At 47.7% G+C, this 14,317-nt stretch overlaps 1 protein-coding gene across 9 annotated transcripts in view; it reads right to left on the reverse strand.

Moving 5' to 3' along the window:
* The window catches only part of ZNF236 (zinc finger protein 236), a 192,993-nt gene that overhangs the window by 136,973 nt on the left and 41,703 nt on the right, over positions 1-14,317 (reverse strand). For all 9 annotated transcript variants that reach the window (XM_039521523.1, XM_039521529.1, XM_039521530.1 and 6 more), the window contains one exon: positions 4,099-4,170. In XM_039521523.1, coding sequence (XP_039377457.1) covers positions 4,099-4,170 — 72 coding nt within the window. The remainder of the gene's footprint in view (positions 1-4,098; positions 4,171-14,317) is intronic.

Below are 14,317 nucleotides of genomic sequence, written 5' to 3' on the forward strand. Positions count from 1 at the left end.
TGGGATCACACGTCTTCCCTGGTGCGGCCCCGAATGAGCCAGTCGTCTAAATATGGAAACACCTGTTGTCTATGAAGGTAGACTGCCACGATGGCCATACATCTGGTGAACACTCTCAGAGCTGTGGACAGCCCGAAGAGCAGGACAGCAAATTGGTAGTGTTCATGATTTACCACAAAGCGAAGAAAGCGCCTGTGAGGAGGGTAAATCGCTATGTGAAAGTACGCGTCCTTCATGTCAAGGGCGGCGTACCAGTCTCCAGGATGCAGGGAAAGGATAATGGTCTCCAAGAAAACCATGCGGAACTTCAACTTTACCATGAATTTGTTGAGTTTGCGCAGGTCCAGAATGGGCCATAGCCCCCACTTTGCCTTGGGGGATTAGGAAGTAGCGGGAGTAGAACCCACTCTGCCCCTTAGTTCCGATGGAACCTCCTTGATCGCTCCCGTGGACAGGAGCGTTAAGACTTCCTGTATAAGGAGTTGCTCATGAGAGGGGTCTCTGAAGAGGGACGGGGAGGGAGGATGGGGTCGGGGGTTGAGAAAATTGGAGAGAATATCCCCTTTTCCACTGTGCGAAGAACCCATTGGTCTGAAGTTATAAGCGATCAAAACATGGTGAAAATGGGAGAGACTCTCTCGAAATGGAGGGAAAGGACCCTGGATAGCGAGTGGTACGCCATCTTCAGGCACACCTTCAAAAAAATTTTCTAGGCCCCAATGGTGGTTTAGGAGGGCCTTGGTTCTGACCAGGCTGGTGGCCGGTGGATCTCTTTCTGCCACCTCAACCACGTCTTCTGTAAGTCATGCCTTGGAAAAGGGGGTGGGTAGAACCTTTGAGGCTGTGGTTTAAAGGGCTTGCGCTGGGTACCCGGGACATGCATCACCAGGGAGCACATGATGGTTCTGGAGTCTTTTAGGCTCTGTAATCTAGAGTCCGTTTTATCTGAGAACAGGCTCTGCCCATCAAATGGTAGATCCTGCAGGGTTTGTTGCAGCTCTGGCAGTAAGCCAGATACCTGAAGCCAGGAGATGCATAGCATAGCGACGCCAGGATCCTAGCCACAGAGTCAGCTACATCAAGGGAGGCCTGTAAGGAAGTCCTAGCCACCTTTTTGCCCTCTTCCACTAAAGCCCCAAACTCATCCCTGGACTCTGGCGGAATCAGCTCTTTAAATTTACCCATGGAGTTCCATGAGTTATAATCATAACGGCTCAAGAGCGCTTGCGACTCTGAGCTGAAGGCCCCCCGCTGAGCAAATTTTGCGTCCAAATAAATCGAGGTGCTTGGCATCTTTAGATTTGGGTGCTGCAGCCTGTTGACCACGCCGTTCCCTTGCATTCACTGAGGACACCACCAGTGAACACGGCTGAGGGTGAGCATACAGGTAGGGTGAGCATACTCTGGACGTAGGTGGGATAGAGGCAGGGGTCTGCCATATTGTCTTGGCGTTGGCCTGGATGGTGAGGATGATGGGCAATGCTACCGGGGATGTGGTGTCAGCTGAAAGGATGTCCACCACCGGGTCCTCCAACTCCACTATCTCCTCCGCTTGGAAGTCCGTATTACGTGCCACCCTACGTAGAAGGTATTGGTGAGCATGTAGGGTCTATTGGAGGGGGGACCCGAGGTCGTTGTGCTCACCACCGCCTCATCTGGAGGAGATGAGGAAGATGCTACAGGGGCTAATGGATCCTGTGGCAGGTCCAGTTGCGAGGGATCCTGATGCCCAGGATCCGCTGTGCCGGGGTCTGGAGCTGCGTTGGGGTGGGTGCAGATGCCTCCATACCTCCCGGAGGGGAATGACTGATGGTGGCCTCCGGTACTTGGGGCTCTGAATGGGCTGAGCGGGAGGCTGAGGATGGAACCCCTTGGGCTTGGTGGTATGCCCACGGGGTTCAGAAGGACCATTGTGCAGGCTCCTGGCTAGGGTCTTGGGCTTCATCCTGCCATTGATCCAGGTTACCATCTGCTTGGCCCACTGCAGGATAGGCTAAGCGGGACATGCCGTCCGACTGTGAAGAGCATGAGGCAGAGCATGAGGGCCAGGGCGGTGAGGAGCGTGCCTGTGTCGACTCTGCTGGGAATAGTGCCCGCACGGTGCCGGGCCACAGGAGAGCAGTGCCGGCACGGTACCGGGATCGACAACGGTGCCGATGGTCATGCCAGTACTGGGATCCAAACCTGGATCACGATGAAGACTGCCTGTGGGAGCAGTGCCAGGAGCGGCTTCTCGAATAGGATCGGCGCTCTGACCGGTGCCGGAAGCAGTATCGGGAGTCCGAACGGTACCAAGGTCCGGAGCAGTGCCGCGAGGCGGAATGGTGCCGGGAGTACGATCTGGCCCGTGAGTATGACCGATGCCGTGATAGACAAGGGTGCCGGGACTGCAAGCGGTGCCAGGACCTGCTCCGAGATCGGGAGCAGTGCCGAGTGTCCACACTCAGAGATAGTGGACATATTAGGGCTGGCTTGCCCCTACACTGTACCGCATGGGTGCCGGTTCTGTAAGGACGATGAGGTCCCTCGCCGTTGCAAATGTCTCCGGCGTCGATGGAAGTCGGGGCTCAACCACGGTGCGGGCCAGGGAGCCAGTACGCGCCAGACTCAATGGCTCTTCCCTCAGTGCCGGAGTCAACGGTGCCGATATCGGCACCTGTACCTTCGGTTGCTCCAGTGCCGGACGTGAGTCCAAGGTTGGCAAAGGGGGTGCCGGCGCCTGTTGATGAGAGGCAGCCCCCTCTGGCTTGCAAGGTCTCTTCTGCCCTAGGGACAGGGAACGGCGCCCAAGGTGCTTGCGCTGGACGGGGTGCCAGTAAGGACCGGTGCCGTGGGTCTCTATCCAAGTCTCCCTGAAGTGTAATACTCGAAGTTGCCACCGGAGCACTGCGCACCGAGGCACTCGGTGCCAGAACTTGGTGTGCTGAAGGAGGATCTGGGCTGAGGGCCGCCTCCACAAGGAGCTGCTTGAGTCTAAAGTCCCACTCCTTTTTGGTTCGAGGCCTGAAAGCCTTACAGATTTTACACTTTTCGGCCTGGTGAGACTCCCCGAGGCACTTTAAACAAGAGTCGTGGGGGTCTCCTGTTGGCATAGGCTTCAAACAGGCTGAGCATGGTTTAAACCCCGGAGCCTTGGGCATGAGCCCAGACGGCACCCAGGGAGGAAGGGGAAGGAACCCCTTCCAACCTACTAACTTTATTTACAAACTAATTCTACAACTATCGAGACTACAATACTATACTAACTATATAACTATAAGAACTAGAACAATTACCCAAACCGGGAAGTAAAAGGGAGAGTGGAGGACAGCAATGCTGTGCTCCACAGTTCCAACGACCATCACGGGCAGAACTGAGGGGGCGCTGGGTCGGCTGGGGTATATATCCAGGGCCATGAAGGCGCCACTCCATGGGGCTCCACAGCCGACCCACCGGGTGTTGCTAGGGTAAAAATTCTCCGACAATCGTGCACGCGGTGTGCACACACCTAACTGGAATCAATATGAACAACCCTGAAGAAGAATATATTTTAAAAGACAACTGCCTTTAATGAAGGTTGGATTTTTTTAAATTATAAAATGTATATATTAAAAAAGCATTTCAAAGTACACCTTCTGCCACCAGCTCTTATGCTGGGGCTTGCTAGAGTCCTGGGAAGGCAGCCTTGAAGTTCTCTTTCACAGTGCCTGCATTGCATAAGTCCTCCCTAATGGATGCATTCCCTAATGCATTTAGAGCCCCTTTATGGCACACTAATCATCTTACCTGCCCTACAGGGACTGGAGTGGGGTATCTGACATGCTTTCCAAGAGTTTTTGAATGGAGTTGTGTATACAGTTATCAGGAAACATTTATGAATTGACTCGCTATACTCCTAATTAACCATTTACAAGCATTAACAGATTTGCATTCACAAATTGAGCACAGCATTATATAAGGCCCTTTAATCAAATATCAACCCACCTTCCAGAAAACTGTGTGTTTGTTAATACATAATATTAATAAATGTTTGCAAAGTTCTAAAAGCTGAAATTCCCTTTTAACATGCCTGCCATCTCAGTATTGACACAAATAAATTAAGAAAATCTCTATACTTACATTCTTCCATTTATTATCAACAGGTTGCATCAGGTTAGCAGGAGACGTCATTAGAGGCTGAGCCACAGGATCCTACAAACAAAAGAATGGCAAAGACGGTAAGCTACTGTATTAAATGAAAAAAGATATCACTTAATATTAAGTGTAAAACTTACAAATAATTTTTCAACAACATCAAACCATGGCTAGAGTAAAAGAGACACTTCAGGGGTTGGATAAATTTCCAGGGATCTCTTAGCTAAATCAACCCCCGGTGGATCCATCGCCACTGCATCAATCCATGGTAAGTAGAGACAAGCCTTCACTCACTCACTCATTCATTCACTCACTTTCTCTCTCTCTCTCTCTCTCACACACACAACACATATTTGTATTACTGTTGTTGTTACTTCTTCATACTTCTTTCAATGCGTGTTGTTTTCGTTTTTTGACTGTCTATGCATTTCAGAATCTTTATTTTTCTCTTACTTTTAAATTTAATTCTTTGAGTAGTGAGTTCTAAAACGCCTAACCTGTCCTGGCTGGAGTAATTATCCCCACGGTAATTTTTAAAAAATATATATCTAGGTTTTTGGTTGCTGCTGGTGGTGCACATCTGCACATTATCTCGATATTGTGCACATAAAATTCTTTCCGCACATGGATGGAAAAAATTAGAGGGAACACTGATATAAGGCTGTTGGGTTTTTCTGCAGACTCAATAATAAAAAAATAATGTATAGTTGTCTCTATTCTTTACTAGACCTAAACAGAATAAAAACAAATAAGGTGCTTTCCTCGTTCTTGTCTTTTGCTGTTTTAGTTTCTTTTGCTTTTTTGGTTGCTTTTTTTTTTTTTTTTTTTTTTACACGATTTGCTAGCTCATAAGTCTGCTTCTTTGAAAAGTGATATTTGTACATTTGTTAATATTTTTCACAGCAGCAGACTTGCTAGCTAGCTGGGAGGTAGCGAAAAGTGATAACGTACAAATATCAATCTTCACAACAGACTTACTCAGCCATGGCAAGCTGGGGGACAAATTAAGCCATGGATGAGGAGATCCAGGGATGTCCCTAGTTATTCTGGGTCTGCACGCAGCCCCCCTGGGCGGGGGGGGGGGGGGGGTTTGGCTTGGGAGGCAGGGGGAACCACCCCCCAGCACTCACCAGTGGCGTGGCTGGGGCCAAGTCACTGCACTTCCCACCACCGGTGAGTGCAGGCCTGGCCCTGCTGCAGTGCCCCAAATTTCCTGGTGCCCTACACAGCTGCATACTTTGCGTATGAGTAAGGACGGCCCTGAGGAGATTGGTGTGGAAGTAACAGGGGCCAAAGGTGATGGGGGTGGGTTAGTGAGCCCATGGCCAGCACCCACTGCCACGTGGCTGGACACCACAGCCAGAACCCAAAGCCCAGTGGCCAGAGCCCGGTGACCACCACCACACAGCCAGGGTCGGAACGCATGGCTGAAACCGGGGTTGGAGAATGCAGCAGGGGGCAGGGGCAAATGGAAGGGGGTGGTTAGCCCGCCATCGCCCCCACTGGGTGGCCGGGGCTGGATCTGGATCCCCGCGGCCAGAACCTGAAACCTTTCAGCCAGAGATGGAGCCCGCCACCATGTGGCCATAACCCAGGGCCAGAGGAGGCAGCAGGAGCTGGGGTGGGGTTGAGCTGGGGGACAGAGCCAGGTGATGGCACCAGTCATCCCACCACCCCAGGGTTGAAGCTGGAAACCCAAGTCCCATTGCACCCGGCAAGGTGGGGAACTCAAATCAGCTGCCTTCTCCTCTGGCATCTGTGGCTCCAGAGGAGGGTAGGAAGGGAGAGGGGATGCTGCTTTGTCCCTGCCCCGCCCCGCCCCCCCCACCACCACCCAGGCGGCTGTGGCCACAAGAAAATAGAAACACTATCCTAAGATATGCCTTCCAGTAACCAGACAGTTACATTTACTGCCAAAGCAAGCTTCTTGGGTAGAATGTGTGTATGGATTTTTTTGTTTACTTGTTTGTTTTACTATTAATTAGCATTACCATTGTGCTTAGGACTGTGACAAACAAAGAACAAAAAATGGTCCCTGCCCCAAAGAGCTTATAATTGAAATATAAGACAAGAGACAACAGATGGATACTGACAGACAGTCCAAGGAAACAGAGAGAGATGGGATATATAGATAGATATCAGAGAGAGCGAGAGACAGAGACAGACGGACAGAGAGAGAATATCAACTCCTATCCCCAAAAAGATATAAGTGAATGTGATAGTTGCAGGGGAAAATATGCTTTTCAAACAGTATTCACACTGTTTAAAACAGAAAAGTAAATCCCTTGACCTTACAGTAATAATGTTATAACTTGTATAAACAAAAAAGCCATTTGGCTGCCTTTATTGTTATGTGAGCAATTCCTCTCACAAACTGCTTTCTAACATTCAATTTCTATCCCAACATTACCCCCAAAGCATACTACGAGCATTATATATCCAACTGGATTGAGACAAAATATGACAAGTCTCATTTGCTATGGTCATTTTTAGAACCAAGCAGCTATTACTAGGCTTGGTTTGCTTGGTTTTTCCCCAAATCCTTGGAATTCAAAATGCATCAAAGTAATATTTGAGAATTAGAGAGACGGAGTATAACAGATAAAACTGCAGGTAAACGTCACTTAAAAAACCCGAAGTTGTTAGGAACAGGAGGTTACAGCCACTCCTTGCAGAACACTGTCCCTGGACTTGCATCAGGTGAGTTGATAGTTCCACTGGTACTACATCAAAGACAAATGTCTACAGGAAGCTTATGTTCAGCATTTGGTGTCATACTACCAAATGTAGTAAAGGTCTTGTGTACAGTCAGGTATGAGGAGTCACGTAAGCTGATGATGTCATGAGACCATGAATCACAGGAAAAAGTAACGAGTCTGCTCTCAATATGCCCATAAGGTGATGAACACTTGCTGGATGCTAGCGAATTTTTCCTTTAGAAGGAACATCCTGGCTTCTACTGAGTTCAGTACTGCACCTATAAAATATTCTTTGTGAGGGAGTTGGAGACTAAACTATTCCATTTTATTTGCAGCCTCATGAGTGGAACAAGCTTCCAGTAGTGGCAAGGGCTCATATCAAGTCCTGTTTTGTCTTGTTTTTAAAAAGCCATTCATACCTGTGCACATACTTGTATATCTCAATATCTGAGAATAAGATGCCACTGTAACTAGGCATTTGGTGAAAATGACTGCTGACAGCCCAAAGGGAACAACCTTGAATTCAAAAGCATCTATCTCCTAAAGAAGAATCTCATTAATCTATACTGCAGGGGTGGCCAAACCGCGGCTCACGGAATGTATTTGGCAATTTTACAGTTAAAGTGTGGCTCGTGGAGCCCCATGCTCCCCTCTTTCATTCTCTGCCTACCAGACTGGGGGAAGAGAGTTCAGGGCTTCTGCCCTGCAGCAGAGAAGTGGGGCTAGGTCTTCTGCCAAAAATGACGGATGCTGAGAGTGGGGGGGCCGCAATTTAAAGTTTGCCCTCCCCCCACCCCCAACAGCTTGAGTGAACCTCCCCAGGCACATCCCCCCCTCTTCCTCTCAGTGGCCCCTTCCTGCAGCTCCCGGGTGTTTGCTGCTGCCTCTCCAGGCGAAGCTAACAGCAGGCAGCTGCAGGAAGGAAGCACTGCTTTAGCTCCAGGGGGAGGCAGCAACAAAAGCAGCAGCTCTCCCTGCAGCTCCCAACTGTTTGCCACTGCCTCGCCCCACAGCCACAGCTTCCCTCTTGCCGGCTCCAGCAGCTGCTGTGCAGGGAGGGGACTTGGCAGCACCATGTTACTGAGCAGGGCCAGCAAGCCTTGGCAAAAAACAGGGGGGGGGGGGTGTTATGTGACCTCATTTCACCTCTGGCTTCAGCCCCACGGGGCACGTCTACTGGGACTCAGCCTTGCTCCTGTTGAAGTTCCAAGACCCGACAGGCGCACTCCAGCTCTTGAACTTCTGAAGATTGTCATGTGTGTGTCAGAGGGTCAATACGTTTGACCACCCCTGCTCTAGTGGTTCTTCCTAAAGGTGAGAATCCTGAATTTTGATATCTTTAAATACCTGTTCAGGTTTCTGAAGTCCAGAAAGAGTCTTAGACCATCCACCTTCGTGGGGGATGAGGAAATACCAGGAATTTTGTTCTCAATAGATTAGGAAGACTCCTTTTATGGATTCCCTTGACAGCAGAAAGTCCACCTTCTATAGGAAGACAGTCTCATGAAATGAGTCTTTAAGGAGAAAGGGAGCGAGGAAAAAAGTGAGAGCTAGGACCTGGTGCAGAAGTGATTGGAACATTCATTGTGGGTGATCTCTAAAACTCAGCAATAGAAATCAAGCACCAGGTACTGTAAAAGAATGCCAGATGAAGACTAAGGGAGGGCATGGAAGAAAAATGGTTACTACCTCCACTGTAACTGTTGTTCTCTGAGATGTGTTGCACATATCTATTCCACTTCAGGTTTGTGCACACCAAGTGCACTGTAGCCGGAGAGTTTTCCTGAGCAGTACCCATCAGGGAAGCACGTGCAACAAGTATCGCCTCATGTGTCCACGTGAGAGAATAAAATGTAGAGCTGCCCTAGCATCCACTTCAGATTCTTAAACTTTGAGTTGAGTAGTGTAGCTATCTTAACGGTTAACTTTTTAAACAATATTTACATTCCTAATCTGCAGTGAAAGTGTTCTTAAAACAACCTGTGCGAGGCCATCATCCAAGATTGCTATAACATAAAATATATGGCAGAATTTCCATAAAACAGAACAGGAGACATACAATTCTCCCCCCAGGAGTTCAGTCTCAAATTTAATTAATGCAATTTTTTTTTTTAAACAAGCGTCATCAGCATGGAAGCATGTTCTCTGGAACGGTGGCCAAAGCATGCAGCGGCATATGAATGTTTAGCATATCTGGCATGTAAATACCTTGCAATGCTGATTACAAAAGCACCATGTGAATGCCCATTCTCACTTGCAGGTGACATTGTAAATAAGAAGTGGGCAGCATTATCTCCCATGAATTTAAACAAACTTGTTTGTTTTACCAGTTGGCTGAACAAGAAGTAGGACAGAGTGGACTTGTAGGCTCTAAAGTTTTACACTGTTTTGTTTTTGAGTGCAGTTCCATAACCCCCCCCCAAAAATGTGTATACACACACATTTGTAAGTTGCACTTTCACGATAAAGAAATTGCACTACAATACTTGTATGAGGTAAACTGAAAAATACTATTTCTTTTATCATTTTTACTGTGCAAATTTTTGTAATAAAATATAATATAAAGTGAGCACTGTACACTTTGTATTCTGTGTTGTAATTGAAATCAATATATTTGAGAATGTAGAAAAACATCCAAAATATTTAATAAATTTCAATTGGTATTCTAATCTTTAACAGCGCCAGTAAAATGGCAATTAATCACGATTTTTTTTTTAGTTAATCGCATGAGTTAACCATGATTAATCGACAGTCCTATTTCATTGTGAATGCAAAAATTCCAGAAAGACAGTCTGACAGTCTGTCAAGCTGATCTGCCCCTCCTCTCTCCCCTTCCCCTCAGGTAAAACATTGCTGTCATATTGTCTGTAAGTACTTGAACATACTTGCCCTTTCTCTGGTTGAGAAAAATCTGGCAGAAAAACTCTGAAAATTGCCCTCAATTACACAACATTGATGTGTATGGTTTGTTTGCCCACAGATCTTGAGCTTGCAAGGGACACAGATGTGCACCTCAGCCCAAGGAAGATGTGTCCATGACCGGAGTCATAGTAGGAAGGGAAGAGGAGGAGACAAAGAGACGTCAAACTGGACTCTCCACTAGTTCAAGGAAGATGGCACACTTGCAGGTCTGTGAATTAATGCATCCAGAGGGTGAGTTAATGGACAGTAGATAAATTTTAACCAGCCTTAAAGACATCTCAGGTATAGCTTGGCATGCTGAGTCACCTACATGCAAGCGGCCACATGTCCTAAAAGTTGCATCCAGTTTCTCATCATTGTTTGTGGATAAGGTTGGAGGAAACTGCATAATTCCAGGATCACTTGAAAGCTGACCTAAGGAAGGTATGCCACTGTTGATGTTGAATCTAGCAATGCTTTGATAAACTTGATTCTCTGCACCAGAAAGAGACTGTATAATCAGGCCCAGATGGTCAAATAGAATATGAATTTCTCTGATGCCTTCTGTTGTCTGGAATGTCACCAAATAAGCCAGTCATCCAAATAGAGGTATGCCTGAATAGCGATTCTGTGAAGAAAGGCAGCTACTCCAGCCATGCATTTGATAAACACTCTGGGAGCTGATGACAGACCAAAGGGGAGAAACCTCCTCTGGTGTGATGAATGGCCACACAAAGGCAGGCATCTGGAGGACCAAGAGCAGCATACCAATCTTCAGGATTGGGTGATGGGATGAAGGAATACAAGGATATTGTACAAAACTTTCTTATGTATTTGTTTAAGTTTTGTAGGTCTAAGGCCTGGTCTACACTGGGGGGGGGGCAACTAAGGTACGCAACTTCAGCTACGCGAATAGCGTAGCTGAAGTCGAACTACCTTAGTTCGAACTACTTACCCGTCCTCACGGCGCGGGATCAACGTCCGCGGCTCCCCCGTCGACTCCGCCACCGCCGTTCGCGGTGGTGGAGTTCCGGAGTCGACGGGAGCGCGTTCTGAGTTCGATATATCGCGTCTAGATGAGACGCGATACATTGAACTCCGAGAAGTCGATTGCTACCCGCCGATCCGGGCGGGTAGTATGGACGTACCCTAAGATGGGCCTTAGCCAGCATCCCCCCACCCCCTCCGCACCCCCATCCCCCCACACACTTTGATTTCTGTGTAAGGAAACGTCTCAAATAAAAATCTCTCCTCCGATACAGTGGGGAAGAACCACTAATATGAGAAGGATCCTGGTGAGGGACAGTGAAGGGGAACGGGAAGCAGATCTAGTTTTTTGCTGTAACATGTAGCCCAGTTCCACAGTGCTTAGAACACATTTGTTGGTAGTGATGGCTTTCCAGGCACCCAGGAAATCAGACAGTCTGTTTCAAAATGGAGGTGAAGAAGAAAAAGAAGATCCCCGATAATGAACATGTTGCTCTCGACTGAGCACTGCTCTGATATAGTAGGGTGCTGTTCCAAGGTTGAGATATGTGCTTCCTTCCAGATATGTCCAGCTATCTTTGAGGGTAACCAGATTGCCTCTGATTCCTGGAGAGGGGAGCTCAGAGTGTCAGTGCTAACGATGCCAATTTAATCCAGGGTCTAGAACAAGCCTGACAGTTTCTTTCATTAACTGCATCCACCCCCAGAAAATTAGAGCATTTTTTCTCCCATCCCACTCCTATCTCCTTGGCCGGAATGTAGTATTTTTAACTGTCAGTTTGCAAGGGTTTGCCATAAGGTGCATGCAGTTGATAACAGTGCCTCTTCAATCAGCAGGGCAATTTTTACCTAGGAGCTGATATTTAAAATGTCCACCAGGGAATGCTGAGACTCCTGAACCTCTTCTAATAGGATCTGGAAGGATTCCACCAGACATTTCTTTTCCTGGGAAGCCCTGAAGTTAACAGTGTAAGACAGTGGTGGTGGCGGCATTACCATCTCGTCTTGGGAGGAGTAGTACTTGGCTGATGGAGGCAAGCTTACATCAATCTGTGGCTCTTGGCCCTCTTGTGCCTCTCTTACTGCCAAGGGAGTATGTGGTGCCAGAGAATGGTCTGTCAGTGCCTGTGCATGATTATACAATGCCAATGGGTGTTAGGGTTTCTTTCTAGCCAGCACCCTGTAAAACTATTTACCAAAGTGCTCCCCAGGGGTTCCAGTAAGACCACTGGAGTAAGGGAAGGTCCCCAATGGCATTCATATAATTTAGGTCTAGAGCACTTGGAAGGCTCCAGAAGGTTCACTTCAGTAAATGGACTCATAAGGGTGTGATGGTATGGTACGGAGGGAGAGCCCTGTACCGAGACCTCAGAGTCACAAGTATCATCCCCTGGGCTAAAAGGCGGGGTCCCAGGCATCGGTGCCAGTACCGAGGGTTGAACATATGACACAGACTCTGGCTACTGCTGTCAGACCAGTACTAGAGAGGGGGCTCTAGTAGACCACCTTAGCAGAGGAGAGACCGGTTTATTCGAAACAAGAAGATACTGTGGGAAAAGGAATGTGGAGGGTGGTGGAGGGCAATGGTAGCCTATGGTCAGAGACTAAATCAGTGACGGAGATGGGAAAATGGATAGGTGCCAACTGCCAAGGAAACTTTGGTGCATGCAGTACCAAAAAGCTGACAAAGGAGCTTAAACAAGGCAATGGTGCCAGAGCATGGGGAGAAGACCTACGAAAGCTAAAAAGTGCTGTGATAGAAGCCACACTGTGAGCAGAAGACTTGTCTGCACAAGATTTCTTATGTGGTACTGACACCTCGATTTCCACTTCAGTTGGAGCCTCAGCAGTACTCCTCAAGGGACGCAACATCTCCCAGAAATGAGATTTACAGGGTGAACAATCCTTCTTGTTTCCCTGATGAAAGAGGCTTCTTCCTTTATGAGGTCTCAGCCTCTGGGGCTGCTGTCAGGGTTGAAGCAGTAATTGAGGCAGCACAGGATGTTGTGGCTGATGTATTCAGGAAAGCACACCCCGTGGAGAGAGGGAGTATTACATTAATAGAAGTTTCAACCTAGCCTTTCTGTCCTTCCTAGACCGGTCTTTAAACCATAAGAGACCCCCAGAAACTTTTGAACAAACCGTGAAATCTTTCTCTGGAGTCTGGACCTTGACTATACAATGACCAAGAAATTTGGATCTTGACAAAAAAATAATTGACTACCACTAGTGTAAGGTGTTGACCATCCTCCCAAAAAGATCTTAAATTTTTTTGAAATTGCTTAGAGCCGACATTGCCACCAAACCAATATTCTTATTGAAGGAAGTAGCATCCACTGTGTCCCCAGTCGGGTAGTCCTCTGTTTCTTGTGGGCCTCAGCATCCCACACATCAATATACTGGATGCTGAGTGGAGGTGGTGTTGGGTCCTGGTGCAGAGACACAAAGATCTGGGCTGGTGCAAGGTGAGATAGAAACTGATGGGAAAACTCCTGAAGTCTGAGGGTCTATTGGAATATGATTAGACTTCACATGATGAGACTTCAATGCCATGGTCAGAACCTAAAAAGACTCTTGTATGTAGGGTCACATTTGTAACTACACAGAACTCTGCATCAAGTCCTTCAAGGAGCCCAATATCTGAGAAGGGCTAAGAAAGAGGTTGAATGTTCCCATGTCTTCATGTAGAGAATGGCATAGGAAAGTCTCAAAGCCCCCTTGATGGTACTCTGTACCATTCATGCAAAGGTGTGAACCTCCACTGTGGGCTAGGAAGAGGACCAGGGTTTGACAAACAAGGCATGCAGAGAAGAGGCCAGAATCGGCACTGGAGTCTAGTGCTTATGCACAATGACAGAGAGGGTGCAAAGCATTCTCAGAAGGGACAACCCTTTGCACATAAGCACCAACAGGCTAGATATGCTGTTCTGGTGCCAATATAATAGTAGGAAATGAACTGCAAAGACCAGCACACGGGGCTCCTGCACCAGACCAGGTGAGGAAGTGTGGTGGTACTCCTTTTTCTTTTTCAAGGCTCCTCACAGTTAAAGTGTCACAGTCACAATAAAAATCCCACCCCTCCCCACATGGGGTTCCCCGGGTAAGCACCAGAGTTGTATATTGCTAACACATATATATTCATGGGAAAGGATCTAGGGATGAGTCAAAGGCATGAGTGTGGAGTGAAAAATTCCTTTGCAGGTTGCAAGAGGCCAAGGGGGAGGAAGGGAGAAAGGAACGGGTTAACTCAACGATTCAGCTAGGCTCAAAAATAAGGAACGAAACTGCAGCCCAAGGCCAACACACACAAATAAGCTCCCTGCTGCCTGATAACCTGAAGCCCCAGGCAGATTGGTAACATAAATCTGTCACAAAAGTACTTGCAGTTTTCCTTCCTTTTGGAAGGGGGTCCTTCAGCAATCTCACCCACAGTTGAAGAGTCTATGTCAATACCCAAAGGGAGAATTTGATGCCAGAATAGCCAGGGAAGTCTCCTTGGCAGTAACTCCAGTGGTTGGGACAGGAGTAGGTGCCAAATTAATCACTAGAGTAAAGGTAAGCAGGCACTGAGGTTGGTTAGACACTGGGACCTTGTCAGATGGCAATCATGTTTAGTA

This window comes from Mauremys reevesii, linkage group 2 (genome assembly GCF_016161935.1).
Source record: "Mauremys reevesii isolate NIE-2019 linkage group 2, ASM1616193v1, whole genome shotgun sequence".
NCBI classification, from domain to species: Eukaryota; Metazoa; Chordata; order Testudines; family Geoemydidae; genus Mauremys; species Mauremys reevesii.